The sequence below is a fragment of the Haplochromis burtoni genome, unplaced genomic scaffold (genome assembly GCF_018398535.1).
Source record: "Haplochromis burtoni strain Fernald_Lab_line unplaced genomic scaffold, NCSU_Asbu1 Contig_46, whole genome shotgun sequence".
Classification (NCBI taxonomy): domain Eukaryota; kingdom Metazoa; phylum Chordata; class Actinopteri; order Cichliformes; family Cichlidae; genus Haplochromis; species Haplochromis burtoni.
In genome coordinates, this window is record NW_024582407.1 from 206450 (window position 1) to 227013 (window position 20564).

Genomic DNA, 20564 nt, shown 5'->3' on the forward strand with positions numbered 1-20564 from the left:
TTCTCCACTCCTTGAAGACAAATGTTGAAGTGCAGTGAATTTCATCAGATTCCTCCTCTCCTCCACCACCTCTTACTAAGCCTCTCTTTTCCTCATTTCCTCTTTCTGGGAACAGTAATGCTTTTTCCTACTCACTGACTCTTCCAGTTCCAATCACCTCCTAAATAACAGCTTTATCAGAAAACCTGTCAAGCTTGTCAGCAGCAAATAGGAATATTCACACAATTTACTTAAAAATATCCTCTCTCCAGTTGTTTTTGAGTGCTAGATATCACTTGCTTTCACTGAGGGCTTTTCAGATGAAATGTTACATCTTGCAGGAGATGTCCTCTGTGAGCTTCTGATTGCCTTCATTTCACAAAATAGCTTCTGATATTAGAACAATTTAGCTCTGGGCTTATTAGGTTGAATCAGATAGTCATAATAGATTTGAGTCTGCAATACATTTTAGGATTCTTTTGGAAATAGAAGTTAGTCACTAAACAAAAACACCATGTTATGGATTTAGGAAAAACAAAGCTACAATTGTTGCTTCTGGAGATATCGGTAAAAGGTCACGTTGCTTACATCAGGCCCTTTTAACTGCATTTAAAAAAACACCACGGACCAAGCCAGTTGCCGGGCAGGATAAAGTAAAAACTATGAAAAACTGCAGATGTTAAAAAAAAAACATTCAGTTTTCACAGTAGGAATTATGGTAAATAATTATCAATTCAAATAAAATCAAATATGCAAAGCGACCCTGAAAGTAGCTTACTGTTAAATCTGGCATTCCAAAAATCACTTAGAGCAGAGAGTACAATGCATTTATTTGCTCTTTAATTAACATAGTGTTAGGATTTGGGGCAGGTCTGGGAAATCTTTGTCTGTTTAATTTCCCCCTCCCTTGTTCTCTCTCTCTCTCTCTCTCTCTCTCTCTCTCTCTCTCTCTCTCTCCCTCACACACACACACACACACGCACACACACTCTTTTCTTAGAGAGAGGTGGGCAGATTACCTGAGCCTCCATCCACAGGCAGAGCTGCCTAATCCTTGGTTTGCTCTCTCACACCTGTGACTCATTGCGTTCATCAGTAAAGTGTATTTAAGTTCACACAAAGACTTACCTGAAACCGAATCTCTTTCTTTCACCTCTGAGCCCCAGCCTGCTCACTAGCTATCACTCTCATGCTTCAACACACTTCACTGACAATTAAGGACTCAAAGTTTAAATTGACTGAGCAATTGCAGCCTTCCTCTTCACTGTCATTTGTTAACTACCTCTCTCCGTCTTCGCAGACTCTCCTTGAACACTTATTAGCAATCGTTAGGGTAACCACCTGTCCTCTATTCATCTTAATCCTGGTGTAAATAAGACTCTGTGAGCCTGCTCCTTTGGTCTCGTCTCTTTAAAACCATGACACAGCATATGACTTTCTTAGAGGCAAACAAGCTCTAGGGGGAGTATATTCATTCAGTTTCTTACAACACATTGTTGGTGATTTAAAAAAAACTACTGTTGGTATTTACAAAGAGAGCACAGTGACAAGATTGCATGTAAAAGGTGGGACCTCAGAGATTTTTGCAACCGACCCGCTTGCATATGTATTTTTCAGATTTCCTCTCTAAAGGTGCAAGATATATCAATGTATAAGAAATAAAAATAAAATAAAGTACAATAGTATTGCATTTGAATAAAAGTATAGAAATATAGAATACAGAAAAGAATAAGAATCAATAGATTCAATGGTACACTTATCAGTTTATTTGGGATATTACACTAAGATGTGACGAAAACATACAAATTACCAAGGCACCTCATCTTAGATTTGCTTTACCTGGAATCTCCAACCAAATGGAGTCACATAATATGAGCAGTAACAAGGTTTCCGTAACGCTTCAATTTTTGGTGTCAGGTTCTTTTCAACAACTGTGGCTGGAATTTCACAGCCTTCGCAGTGGGGTCCACAGTGAAATGAAGTGAAATGGCTTAGGGCAGAGGGATGACAACACTGACTTTAGACCCTATCTGGAAAATAATCTGGCCTTTAATGGACATCAGGCACAGGTCTCAATATTAGCTCTTCATTCATCCTGATGTTTTAATTGGCTTGATAGCTGATAGCAAATGCAGATCTCATGAGATTTGCTTTTCTGATTAGAAGCTGCTCCTGTCGTGTTAATAAATTACCCGTAGTTGAATATATCCCTTAGTTTGCAACTTTATCCTACATAGATTTCCAAAGTCTAACCCAATAAGACGAATGAAATTAGTCTCCTATTGTCTCATTTTGATGTGCTCATGTGAACTGTAGCCTTAGTTTACTGTTCTTAGCTGACCATAGCTAAGAGTGTGTGTGGTCTTCCGCTGTAGTAGTCAATCTTTAGCCTAAAGTTCAATATGTTATCCATTCAGAGATGCTATTCTGCACTTAGTTGTAATGAGTGGTTATGTAAGTTTTTGCCTCCTTCCTATGAGTTTGAAGCAGTCTGGCTATTTTTCTCTCACCCCTGGCATCAATAAGACATTTTTGCTCTGAGAACTGCCGCTCACTGGATATGTTCTTACCATTCTCAATAAATCCTATATGGTTGTGCAGGAAAATTCCAGTAGATCATCTGTTTCCTACAAAGCAGTGCCTAATAAAGAGGCTAGTGGATAATTATTTCCAGTTGCGGTTTAATTTTATACAAGTATAGCTTATTATGTCATGTACTGTAAGTGTGACATTTTCTGTACTAAGAATAAGAACTGAGGAGCAGTCTAACTATTCATTTACTTCTTTTCTAGCAAGGAAGGGAATGTTTCCATTACAAATGTTGTAATATTGTAACACTATTGCAGCAATAGTATAAAAAACTAACATATAGAGCAGAATACTGACAAATACACTGAATAGTCATTTAATACGTAGTTAATTAATGAAAACATCTTAATTTCATTTACAACCAAATATAAAGTTGTTGTTTTTTTCTATTCATATCAAGATAAAAGAAGAATTACTGGATATAATGTGGAGATAAGCATGGACGACACGGAGCTCTTAGTTCTCACTCCTTCTTTATTCCTCCCCACACATCAACTGAACACATCGCGCCGCAAAACACAGCAACACACTTCCTCAACACTGGGTGTGAGTGGAGCCCTCTAGTGGTCCACCACAGTTTTAAGAACCCACAGTTTAAGAACCCTGTATGGCCCATCATATGGTGGATGCAGCGGAGTCCTATGGGCATCGTGCCTGACGAAAACAAAACGAGCAGAGTCCAACGACCTCAGAACAAAAGTGTCAGGCAGGCAGTGGTGCCAGGAACAGCAAAGTCCTGAGTCCTTTGGGGGGCAAAAAGGCAGCACAGATGATATCGAAACACGGGGTGGGGGCTCTCAGGTAAGAATTCCCCGGGGAACCGGAGGGGCTGGCCGAGGACCAGTTCAGCCGGGGAATCCCCGAAGTCTTCTTTAACCGCGCTACACAATACCAGCAAAACCCACGAAAGACGGTCGACCCAGTCGTCATCCTGTTAGCTTGCTGTGGTGTGGTGGACCTTGACCCCCAGGCCGTCAGCCATGGCAGAACAAAGCTCAGAAACAAACTGGGGGCCCCTGTCCGAGGTAATGTCAGCAGGGGGACCGAAACGCGAAACCCACGTTGACAAAAATGCTCTGGCCACCGTCACCGCTGTTGTGGACGCCAGGGGTACCGCCTCTGGCCACCTGGTCGTGCGGTCCACCACAGTCAAAAGATGCGTGAAAGCCTGCGACTGTCGCAAGGGACCAACCAGGTCCACATGAACGTGATCGAAACGCCTACCGGGGACGCAGAAATGTTCAAGGGGTGCCTGCGTGTGCCGGTGGATTTTCGAGCATTGGCATGAGATACAAGCCGCAGCCCAGTCTTTCACTGTTTTGCGAAGGCCTGGCCAAACCAACCTGGTGCTAACCAGCTTGACCGAGGCCCGGACGCCTGGATGAGAGAGGGCATGCACCGAGTCAAAAATACGACGACGCCACTAAAGGGGAACCACCAGGCGGTGGCAGCCAGTGGAAACGTTGCAAAGCAGGCGCGGACCGCCGTCCCACACGGGGGTGTCCTCCAGCACGAGGCCCCTTTTTCGTTGACTGAAGGGCAAGGACGTCCGGGACAGCACATTGCTCAGCGGCCATGGCAGCATAGTTGACGCCGACATACACTGGAGAAACCAACACGCGTGAGAGACAGTCAGCGACGTGATTGGACTTACCAGCCACATGCTGAATGTCTGTGGTAAACTCCAAAATGGCCGGCAACTGGCGCTGCTGGCGTGCACTCCATGGGTCAGAGACCTTGGACATGGCAAACGTCAAAGGCTTGTGGTCAGCGTACGCAGTACAGTTGCCACCCTCGAGGAAAAAACAAAAATGTTGTGTCGCGAGGTGCAGGGCCAGCAACTCCCTGTCGAAAACACTGTACTTGTGTTCGGCATCCTGGAGCGTACGACTGAAAATGCGTTCCGGCAGCCAGTCAACAGGATCTTTGGCTGTTTTACCTTTTAGGGCAGCATAGAGCGGCTGTAGCAGGTGGGCAGCTCTGGGAAGAAAGCGGTTGTAGAAATTGATCATCACCAAGAACTCCTGCAACGCTTTAACTGACGTGGGACGCAGAAAAACCAAAACGGCCTGGACTCTGTCGGGCAACGGAATCACACCCTCAGCGGAAATGCGGTGCCCGAGGAAATCCAGAACGGGCAACCCAAACTGGCACATCAACTGGAAGGGTTGATGATCAGGCCGTGCGCTGCCAAACGCTGGAAAACCTGGCGCAGATGGGACTGGCGGAAAGGAGCTCTTAGTTCTCGCGCCTTCTTTATTCCTCTCCACACATCAACTGAACACATCGCGCCACAAAACACAGCAACACACTTCCTCAACACTGAGTGTGAGTGGAGCCCTCTAGTGGTCCACCACAATACCTTTGCTTTGTCCTGAATAGAAATGATTTTCAATTTGACCTCAATTTAAAATGACAAAACATTTAAAAAGAACAACAATAAGAGCTAGGAGCAAAAGCTTTCTATGAAAGGCTACCAGGGAACTGGTAGAGGCAAGGGAAACAAAATATTTTAAGAATTAAGCAAATTGCTTCTTAGTTCACATATTTAAATTAAATAATTAAAATAATTAAATTTAATTAAAATATTAAATGTTCAGTCAAAGACTTTTTCTTACAACACTACTCCATGCTATTTATCTCTATTAGAGGCCTCTGGATTGCAACCCATCTTGCATCCAAAGTTCACTTAAACCAAATGAGTGAACAAAAACATCTACAGCCAGATCTGAATATAAAGCGCTTTTCATATGTTTTGTGAGAGATTCCCTGCACTAAGAAGAAGATTAGAAGAAAGCCAGGAAGGATTTGCTGACAGTTGTTAATTGGTTTGTACTGTTAAAGCCAGGTGCGATGTCACCTCCTGTCTGTGAGAGGAAAGGAGCAGGAGGAGCAAAAGGCAAGGAAGAGGAGGTGTCAGAGAGGGGACAGCAGGGAGCTGGAGTATCGATCCACGTCACGTTAAGATGACCTACAGACAACTCCGCTGGGAGAAGCTGTCAGCTCACTGTCTAAGTATATGCCTTCTCTTCCTGTTTGCTGCTAGTTTGGGCTTTTGCTCTCTCTGCCGTTCTCTGACTCCTTTCTTGGGGTAAATTCAAGGCTCTTTTGAATTTCCTAAAGTGTGAGTCCAAACTTTAAATAAATGTATTTGTTCAGCTATTCAAGACCTTCTCCGTTTGCAATGGTTTATTAGTTCTGTACTATTGTAGAAACATGATGTTGCAACATGGCAAACTGTAGAATTTTTGCTAGTCGTAGTTAAAAACTTTTGATCTTAACACTGACATGACTAACATATGAAGGGATTGCTAACACTAGCTGCTTGTTTCAAACAGGGCGTAGCATTGTCTTGCTAAAATATGCAAGGCCTTCCCTGAAGAAGGTACTGCCTAGATGGGAGCAGATGTTACCATATATACCTTTCAGCACTGATTGTCCATTTCCACATGTGCAAGTGGCCAGTTCCACTGCACACCCATGCAATCACAGAACCAGTGCTGAGCACTGATAACAAGTCTAATGGCCCGTCTCCTCTTTAGTCCAGAGAACCATGTTTTCCAAAAATTCTGAATCATGTTCACTTTTCACGGTGGAGCTTTAATTAACCTAAATTGGTTTGCATAATGTTCCTCCAGCTGTTTCTCTTCAGTACCACTGAATTTTCCAGCCTTTTGTCTTGCTCTCACATGAGCTAATATTTTTGTTGAAATGGTGGATTTTCTCATTTTAAACATTTGACGTGGTTTTTATGTTCTATTGTGAATAAAATGTGGTTTGCTGAGGTTTACAAGTCTTTGCATTCTGTTTTATTTGCGTTCTAAGTGTACACAGTGTCCCAATTTGAGATTGAGGGTCACTGAATATGAAAAACTCCATGCAATCACCAAGCAACCACCATTTTTCCCCTTTTTTTGTGGGATTGAGCCTTGATAAGACAGCACTATGTAGCACGCGGAACATTCAGCAGACATGAACCAGCCATCATTCTCATTGACTGCCCATCCTCACCTCATCATCCTTTTGCAGTCTTTTCTTTGCTATCACTCTTTTAATCCAGATGAATGGGATTCTGGAACAATAGCCTTCATGTCAAAACTTGAAGTCAAAACAAAAAGTGCTTTAAAATGTAACAGACCCTCACAAATCATTTAAAGACTTTGGAATGAGACTGTGTTTGTTTTAGCTGCAGGATTACGGAGAAACATCAACCGCAGGACTCCCAGAGTAATGCTTAACTTTCAAACATTGACTTCGATATTGTTATATTTTTGCTTGCATTGTTTTATTTATTTATTTTTTGCAGTTAAGGATTTAATACTTGGCTGCACTACTGTTTCTTACACTACAGTGTAAAAGGGGTTATAAATAAAGTTTTGTTGGGAATTTACTTTTTCTGACACACACAAGCAGACTAAAATCATTATTCTCACACACAGGCATCCCAACTTCTGACTCCCTGCCTAGAGGGAGACGGGAGTCTTTGACAGGCAATGTTATATATGTCTAATCTCCAAAGCCAACCTGGGAAAGATGGATGATACTTTTTTCTTTCCTCTCTCGCTGTGTCTTTGTGCTTCTGTCTTTGACCGCCATGCTCCTCCTTCCTCAGGCTGTTTGTACTCAGTGTTTCAAGTCAATGTGTGTGAGCATGTTGTGTGTGTCACCAGTACACCTTAGAGGTCTTTAGATGAAAGTCTGTTCATTGACATTTTAAAGGCCAATTGCCTACCAGTGAAAGAGCTTTCTAAAAAAACAATTCTACTGTGCTTTGTATATATTAAAAGCCTGGCAAACACGCTTTGTAGGCTAAATAGGTGTAATGTACTGGCTAAGTTACAGTAACAGATTTCTAGATATAGCCAGTGCCAGTCAGTACTCTGTGTTTAAAGATAATATTTGTTGCCACACAGCTCAACACAGATTTTAATCGTCTCAAGAGGAAAAAATGACAGGAGCATTGAAGACTCCCAGTTAAAAAAACTAAGCCTAACTTAACAGTGCACAGACTCTGAAAACCCTTAAAGTTTTTCCTCTCGATTCTGTTTGTAAATAATATATTCTGAATTTAAAAAATAGTAAAACTTGATTTGAATATTGATTTTCTACGGAGCCCCCCAGGGGACATGGGAGAAAAAAAAATTAGGGAGGAAAAAAAAAAAAATTAGGGAGGAAAAAAAAAAAATTAGGGAGGAAAAAAAAAATAAGACGGACTTTTGCGAGATCTCGCAAAAGTATTGCGAGCGCTCGCAAAAGTATTGCGAGATCTCGCAAAAGTATTGCGAGCGCTCGCAAAAGTATTGCGAGATCTCGCAAAAGTATTGCGAGCGCTCGCAAAAGTATTGCGAGATCTCGCAATAAGTATTGCGAGCGCTCGCAAAAGTATTGCGAGATCTCGCAAAAGTTTTAGCCGCATTCTTCGGAGGCCGCCAGCTCGAAGCCGACCGGGAGGTCGAGGCACGATGTGCCGGGAAAGCGGTGTTCCTCCCGGCTGTAGTAGGTCTCGACCTCCCGTTAGCTTCGAGCTAGTGGGTGTCAGATCTCCAAAAACTCGGAGCTCTTTTGCAAATATGTGATGTCTTGTAAACCGAGCAGGTATCTGACGTTTACACAACTACATTCACGCCTCAAAATATCTTAAAAGTGTATTTTGTGACCCAGAAAGAGTAATATTACAACTAAGTAGCTGCCGCCATTGTTGGAGTTTTGCGAGATCTCGCAATACTTTTGCGAGCGCTCGCAATACTTATTGCGAGATCTCGCAATACTTTTGCGAGATCTCGCAATACTTTTGCGAGCGCTCGCAATACTTTTGCGAGATCTCGCAAAAGTCCGTCTTAATTTTTTTTTTCCTCCCTAATTTTTTTTTCCTCCCCAATTTTTTTTTCTCCCATGTCCCCTGGGGGGCTCCGTAATTTTCCTCTCAGGTAAAACCCATTTTAAAATGTTTTAAAGAAATTTGGTAGCCAGTACAAACATGCATGCACTCTGAGATATTTTATACACACCCGCATGTGTTTTCACTTGATTGGTTTGATTAGGCTCCTTTTAGAGGCTGTGTGGGCATGTACAAATTGGTCTTTCTCCTGCGCACCTGTTTGCAATCTTAAGCTACAGACTGTGCTGAGTTCAAAATGACATATGCAAGGGTGGTTCATGACTATCTTGTACATTTTAAAGTTGTCTTAAGAAATAGTTCTTAATGCTTTCTGGAGGCACCTAACTGAAAGCACAAGCCAGTGTTGTGTTTACGCATATAAAACACATATATTATGCATATATTATGCATATATTATGCATATATTATTAAATAACCAATTTTAAATTGTATGTTTGGGCACTTTCTTTCTAACAGCCTGTTGCAGAAACATATCATTTGTTGCTATTTTTTTCCAGTTGAATATGAAAAATGTCAAAGATACATTAGCACAGGGATAAAAAGGTAATTTTGATCCAACAAGGTAATTTGCAAAGAGCTATCAGCAAAAAACTTAGTATGTCATGTGATGGCGTGCAGTTTGTCCTGTGTATCTGCAGCAGAGAATAGCATCTGAAATTAATGTCTTTAAATAATAGAAAAATAATCCACCAAAGACCTGGCACAAGTCCTGAGAGATACATCTTGCCCTTCAGTTGATCCATCAGCTGTTCAATGAAGCCTCATTAGGAATGGTCTCAGTGGAAGTATGGCTGTCAAGAAGCTATTCTTAAGGAAGGGAAAGAACAGAAACAATTTTGGGGGCTTGTTAAAATTGTACTGCTTTTGCTTTTCATACTGTATTTCAATTCAGTTTGATTCGGTCTCAGTAAATAAAGGTAAACATGATGTAATATATAACCTTCTGCTGCTGCTATGAAGAAGAAATGAATGAGAGGCTACATTCAGAGCTCTACTATATGAGCACCTTTTTCACCTAATTCCATTAAAAATGCTTCAAAACATTGTAGAGGTCCAGATGAGCCTTATTAGTTACCAGAAGTAAAACCTAGCAGACAAAGATAGACTCTTTATGTGCCTGCATAACTGTCAGTCAAATGCAGGCGCACACTGCTTTAAGCTTTAACAGAATATAAATAGGTATAATAGGCTATAAACATAATAATTTTATCTTTAATTTTGAACACGTTAACATAGCAGCCTGTGAGGTTTGACTTGTTTTTGCAGCCAGTTTGAAGTGACTGTTCAGTTCAGTTTAATAGCCTGCTCCATATAGAAGACGATGCTGACCCTTCTGCTCTGACAGGAACCAAATTACATTACCAACATTTAGCAGAGCTTGTGCACGACAAACTTCTCTTACTTTGACTGAAGTTGCGCTGAACTCCAGCAGCACTGTGTTTACCTCAAATATATATATATATTTTCCCACTCTTCACTCCTCCGCTCTCTTGTACAAAGCCAAGAAAAGTGACTCACTCTTTTACATAAAACCCTGGATGAAGCTGTCATTATGGGGCAATTATTATAGAAAAACTTACTGTATGAAAGGCATTGATCCTTTCAACAGCAGGGAGCTCCCATCTCCTGCTGACACACAGCTGGACGGCTGTCCTTTCTTCAGCAGCTTTTTGATTGCAGATCTACGCGGGAAAGGGCTGTAATACTGAGGAAATTATCTTGAATAAGGTGAAATTGAGATGCATACAGGATAATTATCAGTCACTCTGCTGCATGGCAATCATGGCCAAAGGCACGAGGCACTGATTGGTGGCCTGCTGCACATGCTTAGCGACAGCTGTGTGTGTGTGCGCTGTAGGTGCTCGCCACATGCTTGCATCATTATACAAATGGCATGCTTGCATGTTCAAATGGATCAAGCATCACTGCTCAGTTTCTGTTTTTAGATGTTCACATACTTGTTGAATGATTTGCACAAATACACTTCAAAGAAGTGGGAAAGGTTTGGGTTAACGACAACAAAATTACAGTGCATACTGACATAATATGGGTATTAAGGTACGATTTACAACCACTCATAAGATGCCATTATATATACAGTAATATACAGAGTCATGAAGTTTTGATATTCTTTTTCCAGTGACCAATATTTTTTTAAACCATGTCTAGATATTTTCTGACTGTCAGAATGTTAAACTATGCATTTCTTCCCAGGAGAGTCCTTCAGATTGCCATTGCAATTCATGCTGTGTGCATCATCGACATCCACCTCCTTTTTCCTGTTCTGTAGACAGCATTTCATTCCTCCTTCTCATCACAGTTTGTTCTCATGCCTTCCTCCTGTCTTTCTACCCACAGCTACGTCAGCTCTCTCCTGCATCTTTTTCTCAGCTTCTCAACATTGTAATTACCGTGTTTTCTCTCCTCTCAATGTGATAATTAATATCAAAAGAGGAAAAACTAAGACTTTGTTGAGTTTTATGTGCAGCCAGCAGACATCCTCATTGGAAAAAAAATCTTGTTTGTTTTCTCCTTCTTCTTTCAGACATAAGAGCTTACCAGAAAGCCACAAACATATCATTCATGTTCAAACTCTTCACTGAGTGTCTTTTTGAAACTGAGTGAGATTGCTTGTTAGACTTACACACACAGTTATAAAGAGAGCATAGTCTTTTTGGTAAATAAAGGAATCAAAGATATGATTACGTTATTTACAAATAGAGAGCTGTGCAAAACTCGTGAGCCAACACGGTTTATATTTTGCTAAGAAAAATTGGTGCACCAATTCAATGAAAAATGCAATTATGGCAATTCAGTATACAAGGGAAAAACAGAATGTAGGGTTTGAACAAACCTCAAAGTCAATATCTGGTGTCATCATGTTTATTCTTTAACACCTTACCTTTCTTAGGGAAACTGTCTTTAAATTTCTTCAAGCAGTCTTAAGGAATACTTCTTGAAGGACATTCCAGAATTCTTCTTTAGATTTTGGATGCCATTTCTTTGGCTCTCTACTAATACAATCCCGCGCTGCTTCAATGGTGAACTCCAGGCTCTGGAGAGGACAATTCATGAGTGATAGTATTTTTATATTTCAGTGTGTTTGGCTTTATTGTTATGTTGAAAAATGAAGCTGTTGCCAATCAGATGCTTTCAAGATGGCACCCTATATTGCCAAAGGCTTTTGCTCACCTACCTTTGCTAACATATGCGACCCCATTCTTTATCCATAGGATTTAATATGATTCCAGCCCACCACACACATACACCAACACACCAATTCTCTTTTCCACCAAACTTTACACATGGCACAATAAAGACAGACAAGAACCATTTTCCAGACTGTGAAGCACGATTCATCACTCCAGAAAACACGTCTCCACTGCTTTAGAGTCCAAAGTACTTTACACTACTTGATCCGGCATGTTTTATTATGCTTGGTGATGTAAGGCTTGGATGCTCAGCCATGGAAACCCATACTATGAATCTCTGTATGTACTGTTCTTGAGCGAATCTGAAGGTCACATAATTTGAAGGTCTCTAGTGATTGACTCTGCAAAAAGTTGGAAACCTCTGTGCACTATGTGCCTCATGTAACTAAAAGTTGACAGTGGAATATTTGTAGCAAGGACATTTCATAACTATTCTGAGCTTCATGCAGAGGTGATATCCCACTTTAAAAAAAATATATTATAAAAAAGTCTGACTCCTTGTAAGCAAAATATAAAGAAACAAGATCAAAGATCATTACAGGAAGAAAATTATACTCAATCACTATGAAATGGAAATTCGCTGTATTTTACGATTTTTCAACAGGCATCGTAAGACACCCCCAGTTGTCCTGTATGAGGTCCTTCAGAATTCCAAGATGGCGGCATCCATCGGGGTGTGCTGTGCCCTCCGCATCACACTTGGAGGTGAATTATTTCGCCCTTTTTTCTGTTTCACAGCTTTTTAAACATAGCCCATTTTATAAAGTGCAGTGTATTTATTGTCTTGATGTTTTTGAATTGTTACTGTTTTGCTCCGGTTTGCTTAGTTGACCCGGAAGAGCCTGTCATCATCACTCACATCGTGAAAATTGCTCACTTCAGCCAAAAACCTGAACTGCATTCACTAACAGCAGCATCCAGGGAGTTACATTGAAGACATATTCAGCAAATTGTGTTCATTTTTGGGTGGTACTGTGTCTGTGTTGCAAGTTTCGGGTTACACGTACTCCACCATTGCTCCCTAATCGATTTTGCTATGCCTTAAATATTGATCAAGTAACAGAATGTAATGGTTTAAATGTGAAACTGGTTGTTCTGAGAATTATTTCTGCGAAATAGACTTGAAAGAATAGCTGTGTGCTTCATAAAGTGTCGCCTTTGTTAGGTACACCTTTCAGGTGTATAATCTAGTGTTTGTAGCCTTAAAGCACTTATTTCTAAGCCTGTTTGATTCTGCACTGCTTATTCTATAATTCTTTACCGTACGTTTAATTGTATGGTGTTTTCCAGCTGTTATTTTTATGCATACTTCAACTTTGGTATTTTACTGTTCTTGGGGGTCTTGAAAGGCGCCTACAAATAAAATGTTTTATTGTTATTATTTATTATAATAATTTCTGACGATTAAAAAAGAACAAAATGTGATAAATAACATTTTATCAGTGATTGCCATTGCTGTTTTAACAAGTGTCATTGATGACAAGAAAGAAAGAAAGTGTCAATCTCTTGCCACAAAGTGGCAGCAACATTATATCCAGTGACACAGCATAGGACAAATATGAGCAGAAACGTAGCCCAGGTAGTGTTTTCTCTGGAAATCCGACGTGAAAGTAGAGTGTAACTGCTTAACAATAACCAAAGTAACTTCACCTTGTAGCTCTTCAGGAGTCTGCACAGTATTGTCACATATAAAAACTGAAAAAAAATTTATTTTTTTTCTTTTTAACCATCTGCTTACAGTTCACCTTTTCCACCGTGCAACTGCATCGGTTACACCTTTTGCTCTTACTGTTATATGGCATTTAACTAGCAAGTGCTCCAAAGATGCTTGAGTTGAGTATTGAGTATTTGTTGTGTGCCTTCATAACCTGATTGTGCTCAATGGTCCGCTTTTGCCACGAGTGGCAGAACATGTCTGCTGTTTTCACTTTCAGCAGGAACAGTTGTCTCGTATGTTTGTAAAGTATTGTGTTTTGCTGAAGTAGCTCCCTTTTTACTAAAAAATTGTGGAGGCTGATGATCTAAGATATGCCTGGACTTGTGACTTTGCTGTGTATGCTAGGGAAGTAAACCCTTAGCATCATCTTTTTTATATCATGTGAAAATGTACCTAGTGAAATTCTACAACAACTTGGTGGTTTATATATCCTCATTTAACGTATTCTCTTTGGTTATTAGCCCAGCTGTTGACTTGAGTGGACATACTTTCATGACTTTATCTTTGCATGTTGTAATCATGCAAGTAATGCAGTTTTAATAAGATCTGCCTTTTCTTTGGTGTCTTTGGTCTACAGGTGCAGCATCTCTCCGTGCTGTAGGAGGAGTTGTACAGGCATCTCTGTTGGCAAGTCGAGCCTCAGCTGCGTCTCTGCAAAGACACTCTGCACTTTCACCGCTCCCTCCAACAACATGGCAGCAAACAAGACACGGCAGCTTCTTCAACAAGCGTAAGTTTATGAAATTATGATTTTGAAAACTCTTCTCTCCAGCCATCATCCTCCCACTATAATATTAAAAGTACACCATAGCATGACTTGCAAAAGCATAGCTGTTTAGAATGTTTTAAGTTGTCTCCTTATATAACACGGGTTATAACAGGGATGGCCCTGAGTTTCAAAACTTATCAACTACTCCATTTCAAAAATGAAAACAGTAGCAAAGCACAAGTATAACAAATCCCAAAACAACAAAAATGAAAAACACAACAGTTCATAAAATGTATTTTCCTTAAGTGTTATGAATTAATTGGATCAGTGGAACATATTAACATTATTAACACTTACTCATGGTCAGTCTGAATGGGAGAAAATCTCAGCAGTGACGTTCTTCAGGCTTTGCTTAAAGCCTGGTGATTTCTTGAAACCAAATGTTAATGGGTGTAGGGCTGGGCCATATCATACCGTTCACGGTAATACCAGTATAATGTTGGGCAACGACAAGAAAATGAAATATCGTGATAGAATATGGGTAAAACGCGCATGCGCAGTGCCTTTGTTTTCATACGCACATGGCGAAAAAGGCATGGCGGTGACGGAGAATGACAAGGGCGAACGCAGATCGTTAAATGAAACGGATGAACCAGAATTGGTTTGTAAAAATGCTGCAGCTTCAGTGGTGTGGAACTGGTTTAGCTTTCGTCCGTCAGATACACAACAAAGCACTATTTTTGGTAGAGCATGCTAGCGGACCATCGTTATTACCGTGTTGTTTGATTTTAAGTGTGCCGTATTTTCCAATCCTTTGATTTTTTTTGAAAATCTACAGTGCCCCTTATAATCTCGTGTGCCTTATATATTAATTCTGGTTTTGTTTACTGACCTCGAAACGATTTCATGTGGTACACGGCGCTCGAAAATCTGTCAAATGTTTTAGTACGACTTTGCTAAGCTACGAACCCGCACCACTTGATGGATTGTCGGAGCATTACAGCTATATTAGGCAGGAGCCTTGCGGAGTGATACGTACTGTGCTTCAACATAATATTACCGTATTGCGTGTGTATAACCTCTTTTTCAGTTTTGTGGATATTATACATGGTTATGCTGAGGATATGTCGGCCAGTTTCCACTGGAAATGCCTTTTGGTTAAACTGTCAGCAAGGAATTTGCATTTGCACTGTTACATTTTTATATAACTTTAATGCACATAAAAAAACAGCTGCTTGTTTAAGTGAAAATACATTGATGGGTTTTTTTGCACTAATAAAGTTGTGGAGTTGTAAAGTATTTTGTCTAGAGATGGACCGATCCGATATTACGTATCGGTATCGGTCCGATACTGACCTAAATTACTGGATCGGATATCAGGAGAAAAATAAAAAATGTAATCCGATCCATTAAATATCACGAAAGCACCTCACAAAACTTGCAACACGCCGTAACTCCCTCAGAACGTTAGCACGTCGGAGCAGTATGCATCACGTGATAGAGCGGCTGTGGCATGCGGGACCTGTCGGTGGTCTGGATAGCATTTGGAGCTTCGCTAGCAACCCGGCATTTCATCTCCGACAAAGTTATCCCCGAGAGAAGTAAAGCAAGTGTGTAAGTCCATCTCTGAATGTTTGTAAAGCATTCCTGCGTTAAGCTTAACAAGCGATATATGGAGCGACTGCCTCTTCTTGCTGCTACTTCAATCATGAAACTGCTTAATGATCAGCTGATCGGCTTTTCTGTCGCGAGTCCGTCTCTCTTGTTTGTTTTTGGCCCACTTTGCACCAGAAAGAGGAAACCAGCGGCTGAACAACAGCAGCACGTTTAAGCTTGATAAGCTGTTGTTAGAATTTATTTAATATTACTTTCTACACCAGGATCTTTTTCTACGTAGCTGACGGCTGGTAACTGTGCAGGGGCGGATCTAGCAAAGTTTAGCCAGGGGGGCCGATAGGGCATTAACAGGGAAAAGGGGGCACAAAGACATACTTTTCTTTCTTATTCTCATTTAAAATGTCTAGCTTTTAATAAATAATTATCTGACACCCAAAGTTTTAATTTGATGTAAAATGAATAGAAGTCAATTACTGTATATAGTAACTATTAAGTCTAATATACCCTAGTAAGCTATAGTACTTTTTCCTCTGGGAAGGTACCATCTGTGCAGTCTGCAATTTTGTTGAAGAAAGATGTTGAATCTATTTAATATTTCTTGAAAAATAATTGATTTCTGTGCATTTTTTTCCCACTGCATCAAATTAAGGTTGATTACGTCGATTAAGCATCATGAGGTGGAGCGTGAGGGGTGGTTCCCTATTTTTTATTTATTTATTTTTGTTGTTGCTGGGAGTTGTAACCCTATTAGTTAGGTTGCTTAATATTTACGCTAAGTACTCTTTAAAATACCAGAATAGGGAGGATGGTGTAGGTTTAAGTTTATTAGATTGATCAGTATTGCTGAACTATGAAATATTTTTTTTGCATACAGGTATAACAGAATAGCTTTAGTGTAGTTGTTGTTTTAAACTTGAGTATGAACTTATACAAAATGCAGCAAGATATCTAAAAAAACAATTTTGTTGATTAAAAAACACTATATCGGATTCATATCGGTATCGGCAGATATCCAAATTTATGATATCGGTATCGGACATAAAAAAGTGGTATCGTGCCATCTCTAATTTTTTCTAGTGTCAATTACATCGTCAGTTATATCGTTATCGCAAATTTTCAAATGTATATCGTGATAAATATTTTTGGTCATATCGCCCTGCTCTAAATGGGTGCATATTATTATAGTGTCCGGATTCATCTGGCCATGTTCAAAGGGATGTTCTCACTGGTAAATGCACGTTAGCAGAGCTTGTTTGGAATTCATGTCAGGACTGATGAGAGTGTTTGAAGTGGGCATATATGAAGCTGTCAAAACATCTCTTTTTATCTCCTGCTTTCTCTGCCATGCTTCATCACCCGCTTCATAACTACTCCTTTTTTCAGTCTTAATCATTTACAGTCAATGCCTCAGCATTTCTCGTGTAATTAAGAAAATGTTGTGCCTGTCAACACGTCACACTTTCAGTTTGAATTGTGATTACATGAAAAACACACTGTCAAACAGCCTGTCGCGTTACATTGACTCTGTCCCTGGCTTGTATTTCTCCAGGAAGACTCTTTAAGTATTCGCTTATAAATATTTAATTGGGCTATTTCACTTTTTATTGTGCATGTTGCTTACTGATTTTCAGATATGTCTGAATCAGTGGATGTACTGCAGATCCTTACTTGGGCCTTTGGTGATGAATTACCACTTTACAGTGATTGCTGTATAGCCACTGCAAATTTATTGGCTTTTAGTTACGGTCCCTGGATCTCCCTTATGTCACTTACTGGACATCCTTATTTGTGGCTTTTAAAGGGGCAAGGCTCCAAGCATTCTCACATTACATTAGTTAGATCTTACATTGTGAGATTACTGTTTAAAATTTTTATTTGTCAGCTCTGAAAGGACGGACCCAAATTCTGATATGTTTATGATCTTTTGACTCTTAAGTGTTTTGACTTGGTGAGTTGAGCGAAAGTCAAGGTGAAGGTGTGGCAGATGAGTAGTTAAATCTACTCTGCTGGCAGCATTTTTCCTGCTAGCAGAAGAGACACTTGTTTTAATAAGACTGTTTCAGGTGTGTCTTATATTTTAATCTGTTTCAAATTGTTGTCACTGCTAACAGTCCTCTGGTTTTAGCTCACTCAGTGAGGTGCTGAAAATAACTATCGTCTTGTTTTGTCTGTCCAACAATTACAGGAAGCCCCAAATACAAATTTACCCCAATGTGAGACCAAGAAAAGCAGTGAATTCTCACATTTGAAAACGTATTTAATATTTTCATTTTTTAATCAAAAGTCATTTAAGTGATTTATCAGCTGTCAGATACTAATCATTTAGTTTTATCTTTCGTGTATGAATTGTTTTAGGTCTCAAGTAATCAGAAAAACAAATCTGTAATTTACTGACAGTGAAATTCTAAAACCTTTAATGCATTTGGAGAAAAAGGCTAGTTTCATACAGCTAATCTGTAGAAAACAAACATTTAAAGCCTTTTTTACATTTTCATGTAAGAAAAATAAAACTTTTAAATATGTGAACCATAAAAGATGTTGAGAAAAGACCTTGATAAGAGTGATAAGAACTAAACAAAGGTAAAATCACAGACAGTCTGAAAGATGGTTGTAACTACCAGGACTTTAACCATTGGTTTCTGAAGTCTCTAGATTTTCACCACCATGTTAGTCATAAAAAGACGGATGTGACAAGAGGTGTGGCTTGGACTGTGAAACCGCTTCTTCACCGCTTCATAACTCAATAACCATCCACAACCATAGATAACCTTTATTCTCAAACATGGTATGACCATTTTTGTTTAATGTGTGTGTGTTTAACTGTGAGTGTGTGTGTTTACAGTAACGGCTGAAGAGCTATGGAGAGGTGTGTTGGCTGAGTCCGGTGCTGGAGCAAGAAAGGGTCGAGGGAAGCGTACCAAACGCAAACTAAGGAGAGATCTGAACCGAGGACAGACCATTGGAGAGGGTGAGACTTCCACTGCGTGCCTTTCTTTAATTCACTTCTTGACAGAAGAGTAAAGCTGGTAAAACACAGAAAATCTAATTCCTATAATTTTCTCTTTAAATAATACAATTGAATTGTCTAAATGATTTCCTTTGTTCTGAAGTGCATAAATTTCTCCTGCTCAGCTGTTAACACGAGCGCTGCCAATCACACACTGACACTCACGCTGAAGCTAAGAAGCAGCTGATGAGGATGACAAACTAGAATATTCATTACTTAGTGTTAAATTATTAATGCTCTGCAAGAGAGCATCCATCATTTTGGAATCCCACAGAGCTCTCTCAGGTATGGAAGATAATGGGAACAACTATTTTCACTCGGTGTCCACAGCTGTCAACAGCTGTTTGCATCCACACACTGCAAGTATCATGGCCTTAGATCCTTATATACAAAGAAAATACAAATACAAATGTTTGCAAAATAATTAGTACTAATTTCTCTTCCTCTCATTCTTTATTCCTGTAATTGATTTCCTTTTTTCTCTTTTTAACCTCCAGGTCGTGGCGGTTTTCTGTGGCCTGGACTCAACAGTCCAGTGTTGAAGGATGGCGCTTTGCAGAGCATGAGTCGAAGAGGCGAAGCTGAGCAGCAGGAGGTTCAAGCTGAACTAGGTGAAGACACACAAATATCCCATCGCATGTCACCGTTATCTGCGCAGAAGCACAAAATGATCACAAAGCTGTGCAACTTTATGAATGCACTGACATTTTGCCAGCTATGTTATCCAATATCACAGCTGTCCATCAGTTGTCAGCTTATATTCCACTTCTGAGCATTAGAAAAGCCAAAGAAAAATCATTTTTCTGGAAAAATAAATTAACTTTTCACGAGCCACCAAGAAGGAGCGGTGGGGGTAAATGAGGTCTTAATCTTGAAAAACAGAAGCACCACTGTTGGGACATAGAAGCCGCTAATTTGTCTCCACTGTGATCTCATTTGTTAATAGTAATTACACAGTTAATTTGACATTGACAGATAGCACCTTTGATGTTTATCGTGTTGTGCTCCTTGTAGTCAGCTGTGACCTCTGCAAAAATTCGTCTGTTGTGTTTTTCTGCAGTGCGTCAGAGGGATGAGTGGGAGAGAAGGAGGAAGATGAAGGTGAAGAGGGAGAGAGGTTGGACAGGAAACTCCTGGGGGGGCATCAGCCTGGGGCCGCCTGACCCTGGACCCAATGGAGGTAAATCATACCCAAATGCTCACAAAGTCTTGCTGTTATACCGTTACACTGTTAAAATTAATCAACTATGCTCAAAAAGTATTTCAACCGGAAAACCTTTTGTCATCTTAATAATGCTATATAGAGCTATTTATCACTTTGACTCTCAGGTCAATCTGTTGACAGCAAAGGAGAGGTCAGAGGTCAATGATATTTGAAATCGTCCCACAGTACTGTAGTTAATTATGTAGGTATAGTTTCAAGGCTTTTTGTCAATTTTCAACTCTAAATCATTAAGTTGTAGACCGTGGTGGATGCAAGCCAAATTTTAATGGATTTTTAACATGACCCCACTCATTGCTCTACACCCATACAAAGTTTTCTCAGAACCTTTCGAACTACTGCGTTTACAAGTAAAATGAGCCGTAAATGCTTTCAAAAACATGACCTACTTGGTTTAGGTAACAGTGTCCTTCAATTTGCTTCTTGTTGTATTTACAACAGTCTTTAGTGAATCCAGAAAAGTAGCAGAACAAAATACAACCAGCTTGAGCTGACCGTCACAGTGCAGACATCTCCACCTCACTCTCATGGAGTAACAAGAGTCTAGATCATGACACAGCAGGTCTCAGAGGGGCACCTCACTTAGATATACACTGAAAGACACAGCGAGACA

General features: G+C 40.0%; 1 protein-coding gene and 1 pseudogene across 1 annotated transcript in view; one reads left to right on the top strand and one right to left on the bottom strand.

The window, feature by feature from the left end:
* Positions 1-3128: 3128 nt before the first annotated feature.
* LOC121814432 lies at positions 3129-4724 on the bottom strand (annotated as a pseudogene).
* A 7566-nt stretch (positions 4725-12290) lies between these two features.
* mrps5 (mitochondrial ribosomal protein S5) overlaps positions 12291-20564 on the top strand; it is a 28903-nt gene continuing 20629 nt past the window's right edge. The window contains exons 1-5 of the mRNA XM_005941285.2: positions 12291-12384; positions 13974-14126; positions 18565-18690; positions 19227-19340; positions 19790-19909. Of these exons, the coding sequence (XP_005941347.1) occupies positions 12336-12384; positions 13974-14126; positions 18565-18690; positions 19227-19340; positions 19790-19909 (562 nt within the window). The 5' untranslated portion in view covers positions 12291-12335. The remainder of the gene's footprint in view (positions 12385-13973; positions 14127-18564; positions 18691-19226; positions 19341-19789; positions 19910-20564) is intronic.